At 42.2% G+C, this 23,503-nt stretch overlaps 1 protein-coding gene across 1 annotated transcript in view; it reads right to left on the minus strand.

Annotated features, from left to right (window-relative positions):
* Positions 1 to 23,503, minus strand: part of GLI3 (GLI family zinc finger 3) — a 267,060-nt gene that overhangs the window by 40,830 nt on the left and 202,727 nt on the right. The window contains exon 9 of the mRNA XM_024732944.1: positions 23,177 to 23,317. Coding sequence (XP_024588712.1) covers positions 23,177 to 23,317 — 141 coding nt within the window. The remainder of the gene's footprint in view (positions 1 to 23,176; positions 23,318 to 23,503) is intronic.

Below are 23,503 nucleotides of genomic sequence, written 5' to 3' on the forward strand. Positions count from 1 at the left end.
GGCTGAGTAAACACACAAAAATAAACACACCCAGTCCCTTTTCTATTAAAAGCAATAACGAATTGCGGTGGGGGGGGGAGGAATTTCATGCCTAGGAATGGGTAAGAAAAGGAGAAGAAAAATACCAAGTTAGAAGGCTTAGAAATAAAAAAATATATCCCATTTCTACATGAGAAAACTGAATTTTTAGAGGATACAGACTCTTTTCGTTTGCGATTTTAACAAAATTCCAGGCAAAATCCCAATGGTATATTCTTCTAAATTTAGTCAAAAATCATCCTTAAGTTAATCTGTTGAACTCAGTTCCTTTGTTTTAAAGATTTTATCTGAAGGGAACAATTCTAATTAGGAGCAAAGAATTTTACACAAAGATGTGTATTATTTCCAATAGTGAAAAAATGTTGGAAAAACCCTAGATGTCAAATAGCAATGATTAGGTGATTATGGTTATATCTATATGATGAAATCAGGGTACAAAATATAAATTCACATACCAATACACTCAGTATATTCTCAATTTCTAAGAAATAGATTAAGAAGAGAGAAAAATCTATAAAATTTTTAATAAAAGTTGCCTTTGGTTTTGTTGATTTTGAAGGCCTTATGGATTATTTTGGTCTTTTTTTTTTTAACAGTCATCTGAACTTTAATGTTTCCATGTTGCTTTAGTAATACCAAACTTTATTTAATACTTAGGTGAATATAGTCTTTTCTTCAAGGGCTCTCCTCTGTATATCATCAGCATAACATTCACCATATTCTAGAACTATTAAAGTTTATTTTAAGAATGGATAGCAAAGTGTTTAACTGATTGAAAAAGTATTCTTCACCCCGAATTCAAACACACACAATTTTCTAAGCCATGGTGTTAAGGAGAAAATCAATATTCATTAATGCATTCATTTAACAATATGTACAGAATACCTACTATATGCTAGGCCAGTCTTGGGAATGAGTAAAAAAATATTCTACTTTCATGGTGCTTACAGCCTTGTGGTGGAAGGCAGATGGTACACTGATTAAAAAAGAATGTTTCAAGAAGATGTGGTATATATATATATATATAATGGAATATTACTCAGCCATAAGAAAGAATGAAACAATGCTATTTGCAGCAACATGGATGGGCCTAGAGATTGTCTTACTAAGTGAAGTAAGTCAGACAGAGAAAGACAAATATCATGATATCACTTATATGTGGAATCTAAAAAAAAATGATACAAATGAACTTATTTACAAAACAGAAATAAACTCACAGACATAGAAAACAAACTTATGGTTACCAAAGGGGATAGTGGACAGGTAGGAGAGACATAAATTAGGAGTTTGGGATTAACAGATATACACTACTAAATATAAAATAGGTAAACAACAGGGACCTACTGTATAGTACAGGGAACTACATTCAAAATCTTGTAATAACCTATAATGGAAAAGAATCTGAAAAATAATATATATGTATAACTGAATCACTTTGCTGTACACTTGAAACTAACACAACATTGTAAATGAACTATACTTCGATAATTTTATTTTTTAATCTAAAAACGTAATGTTTCAGATTATGAGATATGTAAAAAGTTACAAAGCAGGTTAAGGGAGTGATGGAGGGGTCATATGAGTCATTTTCTACAAGCCGGTCAGGGGAGACCTCTTCGATACTATGAGAACTTCAGCAGAGTCGCTTAGAGGAAGGTCTGTGGATTCTATGAGAAGACTGATCCCAGCTGTGGGAATGGCAGGTGCAAAGGTCCTGTGGATGGTGTGGCCTTGGTGTATGATTAATAGCAAAGGAGCACATGGGGCTGGATATGAAGGAAGGATATGAAGGAAAAACAGTATTTGGGCTGTGAAAATTAATAGGAAGAGCCATTAGACACTACATTAATTGCATATGTTTAATTACTTCCCCAAACCCTCTTAAATTTTACACTGCATTGCAATTAAAACATTTGGAAAGAAACTGCCAGCATGTTGGAACTGATGAATTCTTTGAGTTTAAATGCATCTATAGAGGCCAGCAGCTTTATAACGTTTTATGAGTACAGACAAAGCCCTTAATCCCAAGATCCAAATGACAGGTCTGCAAGTCATGAGTGTATTGGAATGAAGACTTCCAATGAAGCTGGGAGCTCTGAGAACAAAATAAAATGCTGGAGACCTAAGCCCTCATCATCCTCTGTAATTACTCGCTGCGCTAACAAGACTCGAATGGACACCATCGTATGCCTGCACTGCCCTGGTTATTTCTTTGGCTTACGCACATGGATGGATGGTGCCTAAGGACCAAGAACTCACCCCAGGAGAAGCACTTTAAACTTCCACTGGGCCCGCGGGGCGAGGACAGGGCTGGTCTCTTGCACACTTGGCAGGAAGCAGCCGACACCCGGCTCTAGAAAAGGGCTGCTTACTCACTAGGGGCCTCCTTGTGTCTGTTACTGAGATGCCATCCACCTAGGCTCTGGCCCAACAAACCACTGACCAGGGTGGGAAGGGAGGATGTGGGTTGAAGGCAAGGACTTTTATTTTACTACCTCCCCAGCTTCCTGTTCAATTTCTCTTTCTCCCTTTGGCTGTTCATGTCTAGTCTCCAAAGTCGAGTCAGCTGGGAGGCTCCAGTTGATGAAAAGAGTTGATGAAGGGACGGGGTGCAGAGGAGAGGGGGACTAGGCAATTTTGCCAGGAAGTGGATACTTCAAATCACTTCCTTCTCAGAGCCCCGAGTTCAGCATGGCCAAAGGATGCTACAGCTCTTAGAATCAAATCTCATGCACTTTTCTACCATAAAGAAGCTAATTGTTTTACCACTAACACCTCATTTGAATGTGTCACCCCTCAAAAGAGAACAAAATGAGGTGTTTTGTTTTTTTTTTAGTGTTTATTTTATATTGGAGTATAGTTGCTTAACAATGTTGTGTTAGTTTCGGGTGTACAGCAAAGCGATTCGGTTTATATACATACACACGCCTCTATTCTTTTTCAAATTCTTTTCCCATTTAGATGATTACAGATTATTGAGCAGAGTTCCCTCTGCTATACAGTCGGTCCTTGTTGCTATCCGTTTTAAATATAGTAAGTAGTGTGTATATGTCAATCGCAAAACAAACTTAATAAATTAAGCAGGGAACAGGTTCTAAACTAAAATACAGATTCTCCTGTACTTAAGAGAGTGTGTAAGGGGCCAGGCTCTCCTGCCCCCCAAGCCCCCAGCCCCGGTGGCACACCTGCTCCAGAGCCAGCGGTGGCAGGGCAGAGCAGGGCTTGTCCAGGAGCTGGTTAGAAATGCAGGTTCCCAAGTCCCCTCCTAGCTCTAGGGTGAGGCTCCGGACTCATGAGGGTGGGAGAAGTTCTACCTATTTACAGAGTTTTACTAGGGAAAGGAGGGAAGATGTAAGGCATCCAGGGAGATGAAAATACAGGAGATATCATAGATTCTTAGCCCAGAATCGACCTGAGGGACCGGCAGAAGCCAAGGTCACTGAGCCAGGCTGGCGTTAGACTCAGCCAAGAAAGGCCCTAGGGGGCCCAGGAGAGCTCCTCAAGGATGAAGACAAAGCGTGTGTGTCTGATCGTAGACTGGCGAAGCATGCTGCTCAGTTCGACTAACAGATTTTGGAAGCAGTATGCTCTTTTTTAAAAAAATAAATTTATTTATTTATTTTTGGCTGAGTTGCACTTTTGTTTGCTGCGCGCGGGCTTTCTCCCGTTGAGGGGAGCGGGGGCCACTCCTCGCCGTGGCGCGTGGGCCTCTCATTGTAGTGGCCTCTCCTGTTGTGGAGCATGGGCTCCAGGCGCGGGGGCCTCAGCAGTTGTGGCACGTGAGCTCAGCAGTTGTGGCTCGCGGGCTCAGTAGTTGTGGCTCGCGGGCTCAGCAGTTGTGGCTCGCGGGCTCTAGAGCGCAGGCTCAGTGGTTGTGGCCCACGGGCTTCATTGCTCCGTGGCATGTAGGATCTTCCCGGACCAGGGCTCAAACCCGTGTCCCCTGCATTGACAGGCAGCTTCTTAACCACTGAGCCACCAGGGAAGCCCTGAAGCAATATACTCTCCATGGAGGAAGAGGTGCTCTGATTTCCACCTGGCACCCAGTTTCTTCATCTCCCTACAGACCAGGGACAGTCCATGAATTGGCCGCTGGTCTGCAGACCAGACTCAGCCACGCTGCTTCAGAGGGTCTGGTTCCAGCCTGTTCCAGCCGAACACCTATCCCCCAGGAAGAGGAGTCAGAGAGGCCTGAATGGAGCCCCGTGCCTCTTCTGGACCACACTCTAGATCCTGGGATTCTGGAATTCCCTGTCCAAACCGACTCTGTGCCTGATTCTCACATCTGGACAGGACCCTTCTTGGGGTCCCTCCTTCGGAAGACAAACCAGGCCATCTTCCCAAGTATGTGTGTCCCTGGACCAAAGGCTAGCTATTGAGGGGGGATAGGGATGGGGTCTGGACCAGCAGGTGGGAGTATCCATGCCTCTCCAGAGCCCGAGGGGGAAAGAAGTGGGGGTGGGAGACAGTCATCCCTGGGCCGCCACATCCTGGCACAGGACTCGGAATCCTCTCTTAAATCTGGCCTTCCCAGTTGTTCGGATGACACGTTAGACCAGGTCAAAGTATAAAATATTTTATTGAACGGTTTCGTAGTTTGACTTACAGCTGCTAAGTATTGAGGTACACAGCATGTGAGCCCCTGTTTGTCCTCCTGCAGATATTAGGGGGCAGGCCTAAAAAGCCCCGACAGGGACGGAACCTCCAGATTTCGGCGGCCAGGGTCATTTCGGTTCATTCCCAAGTTGGAACACACGATTCCAAAGAAAACATCCGTCCCTTCAAGTGGACCAAACAGACGGCCCCCAAGTTCCTCAGGGGAGAAATTACTGATGCTTGGACCCCTAAAGGGGAAGGCCATGGAAACAGTGGTTGGTAAGTGCATTTCACATTTTCTTAGTACTTTAGGTAAAGAACGGTTCATTTTGATTTGGTTCTTTTTACTAATTTCTTAATTTCTTAAGGTTTTTCAGGAATTTCTGATGATTAAAAACACACTGATGGGGACTTCCCTGGTGGCACAGTGGTTAAGAATCCACCTGCCAATGCAGGGGACACGGGTTCGAGCCCTGGTCCGGTAAGATCCCACATGCTGCAGAGCAACTAAGCCCGTGCGCCACAACTACTGAGCCCGCATGCCACAACTACTGAAGCCCGCGTGCCTAAAGCCCATGCTCCGCAACAAGAGAAGCCACCACAGTGAGAAGCCCGTGCACCTCAACAAAGACACAACACAGCCATAAATAAATAAATTTATTAAAAAACACACTAATGGGAATCCTCCAGATGTTCTGAGCTCAGCCCCTCAAAATGAAGGGGTCACCCTTATCTCTTGATTCACAAAGAAAGGAGGAAAATGAAGGGCTGGTTAGCTACTGAGGAGCAACCAACAGCCCCGCAGATGCCTTAGCTCTGCCCAGAACACAGGTGATGGGTGAACTAAATCATCAAGATAATGAGGTGCAGGAAGGAAATTAAAGAAAAAAAAAAAGAGGAAAAAAAGGAGAAAAGCAGAACCCAGCAAGAGCCGTTTGTTGCTACACAACAGAAAGAGCAGAAATTTTAAAGTGTATTAGGTAATCTCTTGCATGCTTGCAATAAACACAAAGACAAGACTGGGACTTGCTCTGATACGGACTGCAGTCTGGACAAAAAAAAAAGGATGCCAACACTCTTAATGATCAGGCTAAGTTTTATATCCTTCATGTTGCAAAAGACTCAAGAGCCACATAGGCACAGTCCAAATCCGAGAGGGAATTGAGGTATTTTTTGAGGAAAAAAAATTCCTTTTCTAGTATTCAAAACACATTTGATGATTTTCCATGTCAATGGCCTTAGCACTAACGCTTTTATCGGAAAGTATCTCAGAAAAAAAAAAATGGATGTGATCTAAAAGTACGCAGCACGCAAGACTCATTTCTAAAGAAAATTCTATGGGAAGTTTTCATAAATAATAACCACAGCAGGACTAGTCATACTAAAACACAATGAGAAAAAACCCAAAATTCCAAGAAGTTTTGGATTAGAGGTAGTTCTGGAATACAAGGGAACTCTCTGGCCTGATGACTCCCCAAATTCTTATCCCGAGTTTGTTATCTGAGGAACTCAGAGATTCAGCTTTCAAGTGCTTTGTCCAGCTAATTCATTTTACTAATTAGTAATATGTTTTATAACAAAATATTTTTAAGTAAGGAAAGGAAAAGCTTGGAATAAATAGAGAGGAAAGACTGTTAGAACTGTTCTAAAACTGAGATGATTTCATTAATTCTTAGTTGAGGACAAATACCAACCTATTCCTCCTCTGAACACAGCACATGACTGGCTTCAGGAAATGTCTAAAAAATAAAACAATTTCTCTCAGACTTTCAAAGGGCTAATAATTCATCTAGTCCAGAACCCAGGGAAGCTCTGAATGACCTTCATAACACTCCACACCCAATGGTGTCCAATTTAAATACCTAAGGTTGAGTTCAGGAACTCTCTCTTTCCTGGGGTAGCATTCTGGTCAGCTCTTACTGTCAAATTAGTTTTCCTTATATTAAACCTAAATCTGTTTCCCTATGGTTTCTACGCATCGGGGAAAAATCAGATCCACCTTCTACAGGATGGCAACCCACCCACCAATATTTGAAGGCAGTTATCATGCCCCCAGCTCTCTCTGTCCCCCTGAAACCCCCAAATCTCTCTTCCCTGGTTCTATCAACCACTATTCACAAGGCATGTCTGGGTCTATTTCTGCTTGATCCAATCAGTATTATCTTTAGAAATCGGAATGCTGAGCTAGCTCAGTGGTATTTTCTTGAAACAATTTGAGCGTGATTTTAATAAAGTGTACTTCTGTTTCTTCTGTAGTTGAGAATCCCATAAGCTAGTTTTGGGGGCAAATCTCGGTGTCTAGTAAAAGTGAATTTAGAGTTCATTAAAGGCCCTATGTTATTATCATCATTTTAAATCTCCATGGAGTGATTTCAGTGTTTTGATTTTTCAGGATCTTGATTCAGGCACTAACTGGATTTGAAAATTCCTCATAAACAACTTGGATGATAATTGCATTCTATGACTCCGTCCTGGAAACAAACGTCAAACTGCTAAGCAAAACGGGGCTGGGGGCAAGCCCAATGAATACGCCTCTTAACTGCTGTTTAGTGTAACCATCACTCTGTCTTGACCAAAGGTGCTTATTAAATGTTTTGCTGAGGTCCCAACATGTATTTACTGCATTTTCATGGCCAACCAGCCTAACAAAATTGCCAAAGAAAACATCAGCCCGGTCCAGCGCAATGTTTTTCTTGGTGATCCCAGAGGGTCCCAGTGATTACTATTTCATCTTGTGATAAGACAAAAAACTTTTAACAATAAAAATATAGTTTCCTCCAGCACTGACTCGACATCCTCCGCCTGTCATTTTCAGAATTCATTCTCTTGCCCTCTTTGAAAGTGCTGAATGATATCACCAACTTCAGTCTCCCAGCCCGTCGCCCACTTTTTTGTGGCTGCTCAAAAATTTCTCGTATTGGTTCCTGGTTCCATTTGTAACGAACTTCAGTCCCCTGGCATCGGATAAACCTCTCTGCTTGAGAGATTTTGTCACTCGGCTGGCTTCTGATTCCCTTTGCCAATCATGATCTCCATCCCTTTTCAGTTGGACAGACACTCTTCTTCTTTTTCCTGCTGTCCCCCTATTTTGGATGGGAAGCCCCAGAGGACAGGCCTCGTGTGAATCGCTGATGTACCCTTAGTTCCCAGTCCCAAGTGCGTGTTCATTCAAATGAACACAAAGGTAAGAGCAAACTAGAAAATGAGCTGTTTGGCTTTCACAGCCCTGTGTCACCTCTAAACCATGAGTTCCAAGCCCTGTGTCACCTCTAAACCGTGAGTTCCAAGCCCTGTGTCACCTCTAAACCATGAGTCCCAAGGAATACGCCTCCCCTTCCCCAGATTCCACAGCAGCCCTTCTGAGGCCCTCAACCTGCCCACCAGCCACTGGATTGGAGGCGGGTCAGATATGTCTATGCCACACCTCTTTCTTGTCTCCACGTATGCACTTTCTTTCTAGCTTCTGTATGGATGACTTAAAGTCTAACTTTATCAAAGACTTCCATTGGGATCTATATTTTGCACACTTGGTGCCTGCTTTCTTCGAGAAGTTGCGGTTACTCAGTCAGAAGGGCTTTCTTGGGTGACCCCCAACTCCCTTGCATTCGCTTCCCCTCCAGGGCCTCGTGCTCTTTATTCAGGTCCATCAGGAAGCTTGGCTGTCCGGTCTGAGTAGCACCTCTGTAGCTGGTACTGAGCCTTGGTACCAAGGGACTGTCCTGCTGGCTGTTTCCACCCTGGACAAGTCCCATCCTTGCCTCTGTCCACGTGAAGGGCTACAGCTTAGAGCCAAACTAGGAGACAACAGCAGAAGTGCGGGGTGGGAGTGCTGACTGACAGCTTGGGGTTTCAAGTTCCAAAAGTTCTGCCTTCTTGCAGTGTTGTTTCCAGTCCTAAGTTTAATATAATCAATCGCACGTATTCTCTCTCAGGCAAAAGACAAATGCATGTTTTGGATGAGTGCATGAGTTTTATCTTGAGTCAAGATGATAGCCCTAGATGGGCATCTGACTTTCACCTCTGTTTGGATTAAAGGGCTCTGATGTTTGTGATGAAGAGTTATATTTACTTTCAGTGGTTTCCAACTTGCAGTAAATGTGTGTGTGTACTGGGGGCAGCTTTCCCCTGCAAGAGGAAAATGGAGAGAGAGACAGACAGATAGACAGACAGACAGAGGAGGACTGTGTGTTGGGGGCAGGGGTGAGGCGAGTGAAGTGGGGGATGGTAGAATGTATAAATTTAATAGCTTAGGAAGTCTAAAGGCCAGGCCTTCATTATATGTGCCAAGTAACCATTTAAAACAAGAGAATTCGTCTATGAGTGAACAAATTAATTGGTAGCAAAGCCACTCACTAACCAGTTTAGTGGCCTTAGATAAGGTCCTGACCCTTTCTAGACTTCACTGTACTTGGTTAAAAAAAAGCCAGGTAGTGGGTTAGGTCGTTTTAAAGATTCTACATTTAGAAGTGATCATAAAATTAATATCCACAAAAAACAAATAAAGTTAATATCCAGCTATGAACCCGCAAACAAGCTACTGTGAAAGGACTATGGTCATTCCTCCTGAACAGAACTTCATCTGAATCACCCTTTAAATATAAAATTTGGCCAACCTGTCAGTCTATTTTGTTTGGCCAAGCCCACATGACCTAATGCTCTGAATATTTAGTCTATGCATTTGTCCAAAACAGTCCCACCCCTTTGGGGGGAAAAGTGGTGACAGTAGATGTATGGTCCTCTTTGCCGAGTGATGCCCACGTGCCCACAGAGGGTAGAGCCATCAGTCGCTTTGCAGAGAAGCACCCAGATAGCCAGCTTGAGCCTGCAGCCCAGGGAGGGTAGGCAGAGCCCAGGCAAGGTGGGGAGGTGGTGGTGGGGACAGAATAATGAGTACATCCAAGGGGCTAATGAGGTTAGAGGTAAGACCCCCTGAGAAGGCAGAGCTTGTGCAAGACAGCTTAAAACCTGCTGTAGGTTTGGCAGCTTCTCAAATAAATTAAACATAGAAATACCATATGAGCCAGCAGTCTCACTCATAGAAATACACCTGAAAGATTTGAAAATAAATGTTGAAATGAAAAACGAATGCTCGTAAGAACACAGTAGTCACCAGGTGGAAAACATCCGAATTGTTTCCACAGATAAAAGGATGATAAACAAAATGTAATACAGTCAGACAATGGACCATGATTCGGCCATAAAAAGGGATGAAGCAGTAACACATGCTACAACGTGGATGAACCCTGAAAACACTGGTAAGTGGTAAAACGAAGACACAAAAGATCGTATGTTATACGATTTCATTCATACAAAATGTTCAGAATAAGCAAATAATCCAGAAACAGAAAGTAGATTCGTGCTTTTCAGGGGCTGTGGAGGAAGAAGAAAGAGCAGTGATTGCTTAACGGGTATAGTTCCCTTTTGCAGTGAGGAAAATGTTCTGGACCTAGGTAGTGGCGATGGCTGCACACAACTGTGAACGTGCTAAATGGCACTGAACTACACACTTCAAAATGGTCAAAATCAGTAAGTATACCCACTCCCACCGCTTCTATTCAATATGGCACTGGAAGCCCCAGACAGAGAAATCAGTACACCCACTCCCACCGCTTCTATTCAATATGGCACTGGAAGCCCCAGACAGAGAAATCAGTACACCCACTCCCACCACTTCTATTCAATATGGTACTGGAAGCCCCAGACAGAGAAATCAGGCAAGAAAAAGAAATAAAAGGCATCAAAATTGGAAGGAATGAAGGAAAACTGTCTCTGTTTACAGATGACATGATTTTACGTACAGAAAACCCAAAGAGTCCACCCAAAAAACCGTTAGAACTAATAAACAACTTTAGCAAAGTTTCAGGATACAAAATCAACATACAAAAATCAGTTGTGTTTTAACACACTAACAATGAACCACCTGAAAGAGAAATTTAAAAAGCAATCCCATTTACAATAGTTTCAAATACAATAAAATAGCTAGGAATAAATTTAAAAGAGGCTAAAGGAAGAAGTTAAAGATCTGTACACTGAAAACTGTAAGATATTGATGAAAAAAGTTAAACAAGACACAAATAAATGGAAAGAGTCTGTTCTTGGATTGGAAGAATTACTATTGCTAAAACACCCATAGTACCCAAAGTGATCTATAGATTCAATGCAATCCCTATCAAAATTCCAATGGCATTTTCCACAGAAATAGAAAAAAAAAAAAACTTGAAATGGATTAAAGACCCCAAACTGTAAAGCTCCTTGAAGTAAACAGAAAGAAAAACCTCCTTAACATTGGTCTTGGCAATGAATTTTTGGATATGACACCAAAAACACAGACAACAAAAGCAAAAATAAACAAGTGGGAGCATATCAAACTAAAAAGCTCTGCACAGCAAAGGAAACAAAATGAAAACACAACCTACATAATGGGAGAAAAAATACTGCAAACCACATATCTGATAAGGGATTAATATCCAAAAAAAGAAGTCATCCAACTTGACAGCAAAAAAAAAAACAACCCCAAAACCCCAAATAATCCAATTTAAAAGGATCTGATTAGACATTTTTCCAAAGAAGACATACGAATGGCCAACAGGTACGTTAAGAGGTGTTCAGCACCACTAATCATTGGGAAATGCAAATCAAAACCACAGTGAGATATACTCTCACACCTGTTAGAATAGCTATTATCAAAAAGGCAAGAGATAACAAATGTTGGTGAGGAAATGGAGAAAAAGGAAACTCTGTGCACTATTGGTGGGAATATAAATTGGTACAGCCATCATGGAAAACGGTAAGGAGCTTCCTCAAAAAACGAATATTACTCAGCCATTAAAAAAAGAAAACCCTGCCATTTGAGACAATATGGATGAACCTGGAGGGCATTATTCTAAGTGAAGTAAGTCAGATAGAGAAAGACAAATACTGTATGGTGTCACTTATATGTGGAATCTAAAAAAATAAAAAATAAAGTGAAACTCATAGAAACAGTATTAGTCATGGTTGCCAGGGTCTGGGGGTGGGTGGGGGAAATGAATAGATGCTGGTCAAAGGGTACAAACTTTCATTTATAAGATGAGCAAGTCGAGGATCTATATACAACATGGTGACTATAGTTAGGAATACCCTATTGTATACTTGAAACTTGCTGAGACAGTAGACCTTAAGTGTTTTCATCATAGCACAATAAAAGGTAACTCTGTGAGGTGACAGATGTGTTAATTAACTTGACTGTGTTCATCATTTCACATCGCATATGCATATCAAGTTATCATGTTGTACACTTTAAACATATACAGTTTTATACTTCAATTATACTCAGGAAAACTAGGAAAAAGTTAAATAAAATGGTCAAATGGTAAATTTTATGTTACGTGTATTTTAACACAATTAAAAAAGAGAGTTAAACAAACAAACAAACAGACAAAAACCCTGCTGCTGCCCAGTGGATGAACTGGCCAGGCCCCCGACCAGAATGGTCCTTCCATCCTCCGGCCCACTCTGGCCGGTCTGCGCATGTCCGTGCTTTCCTGCCTCCGAGCAGAAAGGCTAGTCCTAATGAGCTCAAGTGTCAGCGCGATATAAATTACAGCAAGGGAAAAAAAGAAACAACTTGATGCATGGCTGAGGATCTAAAAGAGGAATGTCCACCATTGTTTGTGATTATGGATCACGTCACAATCTAATAGCAATTTTTATTTAATCAATAATTTCCATGCTGAACGGACAGCCCTGTTACAGAGAATCGACAAGCAGGTACTGATAGCGACAAGCCTCGTTATTAATCTTTCCTCTGTCAGCTTATCAGCCAAACTACTGTAAAAGGCACCACCAAGATGAATTTTAGAAGCCACTTCTCTCCTTTTGCCTCCCTCCCCCGCTTTTCTTTTCCCCTCTTCCGTAACATATCCTGTAATGGAGACTCTACATTTATTTGAGTCACCTGAGGCTTGAACGGCATAAAAGGCAGTTCATATTAAGCAATTTCACGAATCGGGAGAACCTAGACCATAGCTCTGGGTTAGCCATTATAGGCTAATAAATCATACTTTCTCTTTGAGTTGTCAATCGCTGAAAAGCTCTGTACAAACGTACATCTGTAATTCAGTAAAGGCTTTTCATCTTGAAATAAGATGCTCTGGACTGATAAGAAGAATAATCCCTTCTTGATCAAGAAAAAAAAAAAATCTGCATTTTAGCAATTAAAGCTCCTGCCAGAAGCCAAATGACTCAGTACTGAAACTCCAGCAAAGTTATCTCTGCTGAACACAAGGAGGGCTGTGTTTTCTTTGCAGTCTGTTTGACTGCTTTATCTGGCCAGTAGGAACTGCACCATTTCTGGCCAAGTGGTCCAGGAGAGGGAAGGGTGAACACTTTCACTACTGCCAGGGAAGACCTGCTCTTCCTGAGCCAGGGTTCTCCTGCTCATCCTGGAGAGAAAGCTTGGCTCCTTGGGACACATCACACTTGCTGAAGGTAACACCCAAGAAACCGAGGTCCCTCAAGGTGAAATGGAGGGAGCAGGTGAGACAGGGCTGGACCAGGTGTGTAAAGAGATCTCCCACCCCCAAATCCTTTGAAGCTGACAGAAGAGGGCTGGCACAGTTTCCTTTTCCTGACTTGAAAGACATTTTCAGAACTTGAGATCATGTACCCATAACCAGAATATAGGCACAGAGAAAAACAAAACAACAAAGAAAGAAAACTGAGAATAGTAGCAATAAAACCATCACTACCCGGGTGCTAAAATCTTGACTGACACCATAGGAGGCATCTTCCAAAAATCATCAGAGATCACTCTCCCAACAACCCTGGTCAATCTACTTCTAAGAGAGACAACAGGATTTGAGGAGCTTTAAGTAATGAACCTACCTGGTCCACTCACATAAGAGACAGGAGTTTCATGGGCAAAACCACCTCCCAGGTGCCCAGTCAGCAACTGGAAACTTCGAACTGATCTCTGAACGATGTCTACAATGCCCACATTAGCTACGAAAACCATAATTGTGAAACATCTCCGAATTCTACTCCCAGGTTAAAAAAAAATAATTTAAAATAATCCCCACTTCTGAGTCTCACTTCCGGCCCTGCCCCACTCGTACCCCTGCCCTCTTCAAATACAGCTGTGCAAAGCTCAGCCCTCATCTTTCTAAAGCTCACGTGGGTTCAAACTTTCTCATCAGAAACATCGATTCTCCTTACTCCATCTGGAATATGTCAGACTGCTAATCTAGCAGTCAGGTCATCCATGAAATGGTGCTTCTCTGCTCCATAACCTTACTTCCCTTACTGTGCCTTCCAGACACACTTGGTTCTAACATAACTGCATTACTTACCACTTTTCAGTCCAAAGGCACAGAATGAATCCTTTTGTAATTATATTTCTGACCCCAAGAAGTGTCAAAAACCCCAGCCTTATATAACCGACTCATAGATAAAATTCTCCCATATATTCTGCATCCATTAACCTCTTCCTACTGTCTTTTCCACATGGAAGCTCCAGCTCCTCCCTGCAATGGTCTTTCCCTATTTAAATCCACTTTCCTTTTCAAGACCATGTTCAAATCTGATCTCCACAAGACCTTTCTCTGTCCTTCTTCTGCACCTTCACTTTACTTGTCTTCCCACTGCTCTGCCTGTACATCTATCATCTTCCCAATAGCCTGCTCTATTTCTTCCTGAATATCCTGCCCTGTATGTTCTCCTTACTCAAAGGGATAAACATAAAAAGGTGTATCAACCCCAACCCGAAGTCCATAGGTCTGATGTGCATGAGGCTTTTTTCTTCTCAACACTATGCCTGCAATTTGTATAGCAGCCACTAGGTGGTGATGATGATGATGTACTATAACAGGTAAGGTCAACAGCCTACAGAGGTGAGAGGGCACAACTGAATTACCAACATACTTATAAACTTTTTTATTCTGGTGAAAAGTCTCCTTAATCTCTCCATTAGGTAGGTTTATTAATGCTACTTCTCATGGATTCTAACCTTCCTTATATTTGAATAATGCTTCAGAGTTTACGAAGCACTTCCATTACATGATCTCATTCTATCCTTACAAACAAAAAACAAATTAAAAAAACTTGTGAGGAAAATCAGATAGATATTATCTCCATTTTTGATGAGAAACTAATGGTTGAAGTTGTAGGGTGACTTACTCAAAGTCAGAAGCAACTTTTGGCAGATGTAGGGATAAAAGATAAATCTCCAACATACCATCCAATATTCTCTCCACACCCTCACTCACTGATGCTAGTTTTACTGTCAACTGGGGGGCTGGGGATGGCTTAAGTTTAAGGCCTTGGCCTATACATAGTCTTTGGAGAATATGCCACTTACAGTTCTCTTCTCTAGCCAACACTAATCATTCTAGAAACGAAAAAAAAAATCCATCTATGGCAGTATTTAGCTAATCTTAGAAAAGCCTAAATGTCTCTGAATCTTCAAAAAGTCCTTGCACTAGCAAATTGCTTTCTGTTCTTTGAGCTCTGTTTTATGTCAAAGCAGGAGCCTGATCTCCAACCCTGCTTGCCATGGTCTCAGAAGCTGAAGTCTGAGTGACTTCCCTCGGTCTGCAAAAAAAAGAAAAACAGTGATGGAATTTCTCCACCAAGACAAAGGGCTTGGCTGGTTATGGGACTTCCTGAGAACTACTGTGTGTGCCTAACCTTAGCAAATGTGGTTTTAAAATTAAGTTCTGCCAATTAATGCACACTACACACACACACACACACACACACACACACACACACACACACACACACACACACACACACACCACCTACATGCACACACATGCACACACATAATATCTATAAATGTAATACAGAATGTGTATATATATATATTTTATAAATATATATATAATACATACAGTCTTTTGCTGGAGACTGTTTAATGAGGTTATCTTTTCTTTTTAATCCGAACATTCTAAAGTACATTTGAGCAGGAGAAAACTTATCTTTAATCACAAATATACTTTAAAAATTTTTGTTGCTTTTTTCTTCCCACACTGCAAGAGGAAAGATTAGAGCAGAACTGGGGGTAATTCTCCCTTCCCAGGGGACATTTGGCAATGTCTGGAGACATTTCTGGTTGTCACAATGGAGGAGGGGCGCTCCCAGCATCCAGTGGCCAGAGGTCAGCAATGCTGCTAACAGTCCTACAAGGAAGAGGAGAGTCCCCACACCAAAGAACCCCCTGCCCCCGTGTGCCCAGGTTGGGGAGCCTCGTTTTAGGGCAACCACTAAGGAGAACTTTCAGAAGGATGTCAGCACAATTGAACTCATAACAGGATGAGGCTCTGAATCTCAACGCAGTGCAAGCAAGTCCAGTGAGGGATCTGGAGTACAAGGAAGGGACCCAGGGACTTCTCCAGCCCTTCTCTCCTAGGTTTCATGAACTGGGGGCCCAGTCAGCATCTTTATGCAGTTATTCATTTCATGGTGACATGCCAATGCAAACACTGCCCAAATACCAGCCTAAACCATGTTTTCACAGGCAACACACATGCACTTAGCAGCCGGTAAATACCTTTACACTTTTACTTTTATATGGAGAAGCACTAACACTTTATGGAGCATAATTTTTAAGCTAATTCCCCCAACTGTTTTATGAAGTAAATACTATTATTATTCTTGTTTCACGAGAAGGAATGTAACATGCCTAGTGTGGAAAGCAGGTTTTGGACCCAGGTCTGTCAGCTTTGAAATGCAGTGCATTGTACTATAGCAGGAGAACAGCGGTCAGCCAAAGTTTTCTTTCAGATAGGTGCTATTTCTTCTTACAAAATCATCACCATCATCCTCATTGTCACCATCCTCATCGCCATCACCATCATTATCACCATCACCACCATCGTCATCACCATCACCATCACCATCATCACCATCATCATCACCATCATCATCACCATCACCATCGTCTTCATATCTCAAAAGCTGACCTGCATATTTGGTCTGCTTTGCTTTGACCTTAACCATATTTCCCACGTTTCCCAGAAGCCCTTCTGGGTACCCCTCATACACTTCCTCCTCTTCTGAGCCCCTAAAATCACAGCTACACTCTATGGCTTCATGAGGTCCAACTTTACATCGTTTACTATGCTTTTATGTTTCCTTGTCTCCCCCTCCCAATGAGAAGGACCACTCCAGGAGGCTCTGGTCTAAGTCGCGCTAGCAGGTGCCCACCACAAAGCTGGGGCAGTGGGTAGTGTGAAGGCTGCACCCAGGCCCTCTTCTAGTGAGCTGCTGTTTGTCAGCTCATACTTTTGCTGACAAACAAAAGGATACATGGTATCAGCAAGATCTGCTATTGGCAAGTAAACTTTAGTGAGGTAGACAGCCCAGCCCAAAGTGACACCATCTTCTCTTGTATAAATTGCGTCCATACAGAATATTCCAGGGAACTAATTATTAGCAGAATCCAGAATCTCACCTAGAGTATCATTCAGAACCAATCAAAAAGCTTTTGATAGAAAAATCCTCCCCAAAAGGCAGTAAACAGTTATTCGGATGAAGGTTTTGATGAAATACTTCATGGGGTCTAAAACGGCTGAACAAATTTAAGAAAGTAACTAAGATATGATTCGATACCCATTATATCTTATTTAAAACATTGATTTGTTGCTCTTCATTCACGGGTTAAGGAGCATTAGTAAAGAGAGAATTTTAATAATTCAATCATTGCTCAAGTAATTAACATACCACCCCCTAGAAAAATTAACCGCAATCGTTCTGGAGTGCACTTAATCTACAGAGTTGGAGGACTCTGGAAAACATATAGTGAGTACCTGTCTGCTGCGAAACCTCATCCATGGCAGGCTTTGCATCATCCTGACCCCCTGCCTCTGCAGCTGAAAGTGGGGAAGAGCGCAGCTCAGCACCCCAAGTGACTGCCAGCCAGTAGGTTTGTACCTGAAATGAAACCTGCCTGCCATCCTTAGCCTAAGGACGATCCACTTTGAACCCTTCCCTTGCTTTTACTAAAACCAAGGTTGGAGGAGGTGAAATGTCTCGGCCAAGTCCCATCCATTAGAACCACACTGGGGGAAGAGAACGGGATCTCCAGCTTCGGTCAAATGCACACCTCAGTTCAGCAACAATGAATATGAAATAAGCCTTCGAGCTAATACACAGAGGCCACAAAACCCAACAGCGCCACTGCCCATCCCTCCCCCACTCCGCCCTGCAAAACACAAATACATAAAACAGAGAGACGAGTAACCTCTCTGAGACCCTCTGTCTGTTTCTCATTTGGCCTCCTGCATGAGATCTCTGTTTGGCCTTGGACGTGGGGGACGGCACTTATTTTCACGGCTGTTTCACAGTATGATAAGTGAGAAAATAACGTTCTAAAGGGTCAAATGGTTCCAGGGAGGTCATCCCAAGGGTCAGGGCAGAGATGGCGCTGCCACTCAGAATTCCGCTGGTGCCGGGAGGCTCTCACTGGTGGACCACACAGCCCTCCATGCCCCCCACTCAGTCTAATCTCCCGAGTGTCTTTATGGGAACAATTTAGCCAGTAACTTGAAAAAGAACGTGACCCTTGGGGCACGATTGTCAAAGGATGGCTTTGAAGTTGGTGGTTCTTCGTCTACATTTTTCCATGCAGTTATTTCCAAATAATTAGAGTCACTAAATTAACTAGCATCGATGGAGGGAAAATGAGATCAAAATCTTCACTCATTCATTTTAGGTCTTACGTGCACACAAATCGATTTCTGCCTCTTATCGGAGGCCCCAATCACATCTGAAACTCCATCTTCTCTTAGGTAAAGATACACAATGCAACTTTAGCAAAGGGATCAAAATTAGCCGGAAAACATTTAAAATGCAAATTTGGGCACACGGTATTCATATGAAAATAATGTCTTCACCACATCCTAACACTCTCCCGTATTCCTACGGATGCATCAATTCTTTGCAGGTTAGGTGTGCTTCCTTTATATCTAAATCTCTATGGTATTAAGAAGAAAGCCTTTCATTTTCATGCTGCCGATGTATAGAATTTGTGTTCAAATGGCAGCAAAGGTGATTATAACTGTGTTCTTCTGATAAAGGAAACTTCAGCACGCTTTTAGAGATCAAAAGCTGCAGCATATGAAAGCATTTAAAATCCAAGGAGGTGGCTAATCGTCGTACAAAAGGGTGAATTTTTGACACCACGTTTAAAAGATACAAATGAAGGAGTACAGCGACGTACATGCCACCCAGTTGCAGCTGGGGACTCACATAAACACCTCTCGTGTTCTCTGCCGTTCGGCCCTACAGGCAGGAGACAAGAGCCCGCACAGTGTAACTGCCAAGGCCCTCCCTGCAGATAAGGTTATGCTGCTGGGATCAGGATGGGGAATAAAACTGGTAAAAAAATAATTTGACCTTTTAAAGACCTTTGGAAAGAATATTATATGTGTTATTCCTTAAACGGGAAGAAAGGGTTGGGTTGTTGTAATAGAAGTTAAGCGAATTACAGTGACAGAGCAAACAGGTGGGCATTAGCTATGGTGATTATACTATTTTTATTCTTTCGGATACCAGCAGTTATGTTTTCAAGCATAACTAGACGCCTGGCAGTGGTGACCCACACCGAGGTACACGTTTCTCTTTCTTCACATGTATTCCTTTCTCCTCTTCTTAAAAAGCCTCTCAGAACATCAGTGGTACACACAACGCCATTCAGAAGCAAAGAACCTGAGACTAACTTGGGCAGCAGGCAATGCATGCTGGGTATTTTTCAAGCATCCAAGGGCCAGAGCTGGAACTGTCTTCCGGGACAGAATGAATGCAAGAGGGAAATGGGTCTCAGTAAGGTTGGGAAACCTTTCTCATCTCTGTGAGAAGCAAGGCCAGCAGACAGAATTTGAGTTGCTTTCCATAGTAAAAAAGCTAAACCAACAAAACAAAACAAAAACAGAAACCACACTGGGCGAACCGATATTCTATGACTTTCAGAATCAGATATAAGAGTCGTGCGTTTGGGAATATATAATGCACGACAGCAAAAAAGAGGATCTAATTCATTTGGGATTGAAGGGGAAGTGTGGACTTTTCAAATTATTTTGAGATGTTAGACTATGCGCTTTCCAGCTATCAAGGGAAGAGAAATGGCTGGCATCTTGACAAATCAATAATAAATTCCGTCTTAATCGAAAGCACTTTAATTAATTTTTGTACTCTATATCCTTCTTACTCTCTTATTTTAACTGCTACGAAGAAGGGGACAAAGTACAACAAAAAACCAGCTAACAAAAATATACATCTGTCTCCTTAGCTTCTGGGCATAGAATTAAATTTATGACAAATTTAATACTAGCTGGAGAGTCATGAAGCCCAATTATAATTATCTTGCTGGGAAGAGAAATTAATTAAACATCCCAGTGAGAAAGACCCCACAGCAAACCTGGAATCAACACACCACGGGAGAAGGACAGGGGCTTGAAATAGAGGAGAAGAGAAGGCAAAGGCAATATTTAGCCCATCTGTTCGGACAGTAATGGGATGGGGTCATCTTTTCAAGAGAACACGGAGTGCATTACGCTGAAAATGAGACTACCTGGCGGGCAAAGTCGGCCGAGTCCCTAATTCTCCTCTTCAACTCTGATTTGCTAATGCGAAACACATGTCTCCCTTCTGCACCAAGTTCAAATGACTCTGGAATTCCAACCGTGCAGCTCAGCGACTGAACCAGAACAAGGGGAGAACTTGTCAGGATTTAAGAGCTTTCAGCAAAGCCCTTCAATTGCAGCCAGCACCCTATTCCACGGGAGGATATCAATTATAGATAGTGACTTGCTTTCGCAGGCAGTCGGGCCTGTCAGACACTAGATAGACAGCCATGAAGAATCATGAATCTTTCTATTAACTGTAAGGGGGGGAAAGAGAATGGGTCATGGCTATAAATAAGGCAGAGCATCAGAATGGTTTAACACCTTGCCTCTTGGTTGTCTGTAGCATGAAAATTCACCTAATTCACAAAATGTCCTCTGTCCAAGGGGAGTCATAGCAATGCAAATAGTTCATGCTTCCTCTGTCCTTAAAAAACTGTTTTTTGCCACTGGTCTTTTTTCCATCTGCCACCCAAGTAGTTAGGTGGATTTCAACTAGCTATTCATTCAGTCTGCAAAAAATAATATACCAGGCCACTGCTGAAGCCACCAGATTCACCGTGAGTAGGAAGGCACTTATATGTCTGTCACGCGAAGTAAAATCAATTTACACGTACAAATTTGGAATTTCTACACGTCAGATAATGAGTAAAAAGGTAGAGAATAAGCGACATAAACCAGCATCTTTCTTTATGTTATTGTAAGTTAAAATTTTTAATTCACTTAACTAAGTTTCCTTAACTCATATAATTTATCTCAGACTAAAATTAATATCATAAATACACTGGATTTTCTCCTAATCCTGACACGCATTTCTTCTTGCCAACTTGGAATAAAAAAATTCCGGTGTATATGTAATTCATTTCCTAGTTTTTATAATAAAGCAGACAACACGGTGGCCATTTAGTCGACAGGTTAAGCAGCCTTGCCTTAAAACTACTCAGATCTCTCTATTAAAGCGTCATCCCTACCTAAAACCTTTTGCCACTGAGATTAAATACAAATACCTGCAGTATCCACTGTCTTTTAAAAGCTTTCATGTGACATATAAGGCAGGGAAAATGTCAAGGTATAACCACAACCCCCCGACATGTTATCTCAAGACTGGCCTCTGATGAGGAACACAATTTCTTTTAAATGTAGACTTGGAATTTCCTTCCTCATTTGCTAACAGCTGAACAAAAATCACAGCACTCCTTGGAAACTGCAATGACTTATCCACAGAAAAGGCACCATGAGACCGTGTCCTCTCTCAGAAGGATGTTTTAAAAGGCGAGCAGCGCTCCCTAGCAGCATCTCGTTTATGACGGCAGGTTTTGTGCCACCAGTTCTTCTCATGTACGGTGTTCACTTGCTCTATCACTGAGGGTATTCTTGGCATTCTTTCCTCTTTGGGTTTACTTCCCCACATTAAAAGAAAACTTCCAAGCTTTTTTTTTTTTTTTTCCCCTTTAGTGTTACAATGTCTGTGGTTTCCATTAAAACAATCAGCAAGAATAAAAGGCTGTTAAGTCAGGCTTGGCTTTAAATAACACTTGCATCAAATTAAAGAGAAAGAATCAAATTAAGTTCATGGAAAAATCTGGAAATATACCTTAATTAAAAACATTTGACTTTCTAGTTTCTTGCTGCGCAGAGAAATCTAGAATTCTCTCTATACTATTACAAGGAGACATGATCAAAAAAGAAATGGGTGGGGGGAAACCCTGAGGTCATGTTAAGCCCTCAAAACATTCTGTATATGATGGATCTCAAAACCTGGCAAACCATATATTTGACACTATAATGTAACTGCAGCATGTGGTATATATTAGAGGATAAGAACAAATAGGAATTGTATAATCTTAGTGTTTAAACGGAGGAGGGTTATCAAGCGATACAGATCATCTAAAAATAAAAAGTGACTGTAAAAGTAAAGAGAATGGAATGGGGGTGTGTATGGTGTGTGTAGGTGACGGGGCGGGGGGGGGGTCACGAGGAAGTTACTCTGTCAGATTTGCTGTCGTATTTAAAGCTTATGAAAGGGCTACACATAGCAAACCATCCTAATGCCTTAATGCAACCCTGTGCTCTGACATCGTGTCATCCTTGATGATGAGAATGCCCTTCCATCTCAACTGCTCCTGGCCCCATGTGCCAGGGAGATTCTACTGGCCTGAGAAAGTACCAAACAGAGACGAAGCATGGGCCAAGGAAACAGGGCTAATCAGGTATGTAGATGGGGGTACCCTGCATTATTTGAAATAACTGGCAAGGGAGTACGGGAAAGACTTCTGAATCTGGTGTGGGAAGGCGAGCTGAGGTTCTCAGTCGGACCACATTGCAGTTTTCAAAAATATACATCATTAGACACATTTTAAAATATATATTGCTTTTTCCACGGAACTGTGAGGCCCGCAAGGATTGGCTTCAAGTCAAGAAACTGTGCTAACAGCTTATCGCAAACCATTACCCACTTCTCATAGCAAGTACCAACTGACGCCTAAAATCATGGGAAACTCCTTAGCTGGTGAGGGTCGGGGAGGGAAAGGGAGGAGGGAGAAAAAGGACGTCCCCCACCTCTATGAGTTTTTTCCATTGCTACTGGGTCTTGGTTAAAATCAAACTTGGTTAAAAGGTTAATAATAATTCATGTCCAGCTTACTATTACTCAATAACCATCAAAGTCGCTAACTCAAAACAGTGTTTTCTCGCTTATGGGATCAGAGTCATTACGCTCTCTCTTGAAGACTTTATTGAATTTTACACTCAGCTTTAGCTGACTGAACAGGTCAAGCACCATAGCTCAGAGTTCTCTTTATTCTCAGAAAGTCATCAAGCCCCCTCCAGTTTGCTAGGCTGCTAGCTGAGAAACTTGACTCAGCATGGGGTCAGGGGAGCTGACCCCGCAGGAAAGGTCACATAGCTGTAAAGCCCCCTTCCCGGCCCCCTTCACTCACATGCACCAGCTGCTCCTGGGTGTCGAACTCCCGAGAACAGCCCTCCCAGTGGCAGTTTGTCTCGTAGATGACTTCAGGCTCCTGTTTGCTTTCTTCTTTGTCCCCTTCCTCCTTCACCAGGGTTGTCCCTTCAGGCTGTTCCTGAAAGGCAGGGGTGGGGAAGGGAGGAGAAAGAGAGACAAAATCAGACAGAAGAGAAAGGGAACTCTGCTCACTATTATGCAACAACCTAAAGGGGAAAATGCGTAAATGAGTCCCTTTGCTGGACACCTGAAGCTATCACAACATTGTTCATCAACTCTACTCCAATATAAAATAAAAAGTCAA

Source organism: Neophocaena asiaeorientalis, unplaced genomic scaffold (genome assembly GCF_003031525.2).
Source record: "Neophocaena asiaeorientalis asiaeorientalis breed wild unplaced genomic scaffold, Neophocaena_asiaeorientalis_V1.1 scaffold56, whole genome shotgun sequence".
NCBI lineage: Eukaryota > Metazoa > Chordata > Mammalia > Artiodactyla > Phocoenidae > Neophocaena > Neophocaena asiaeorientalis.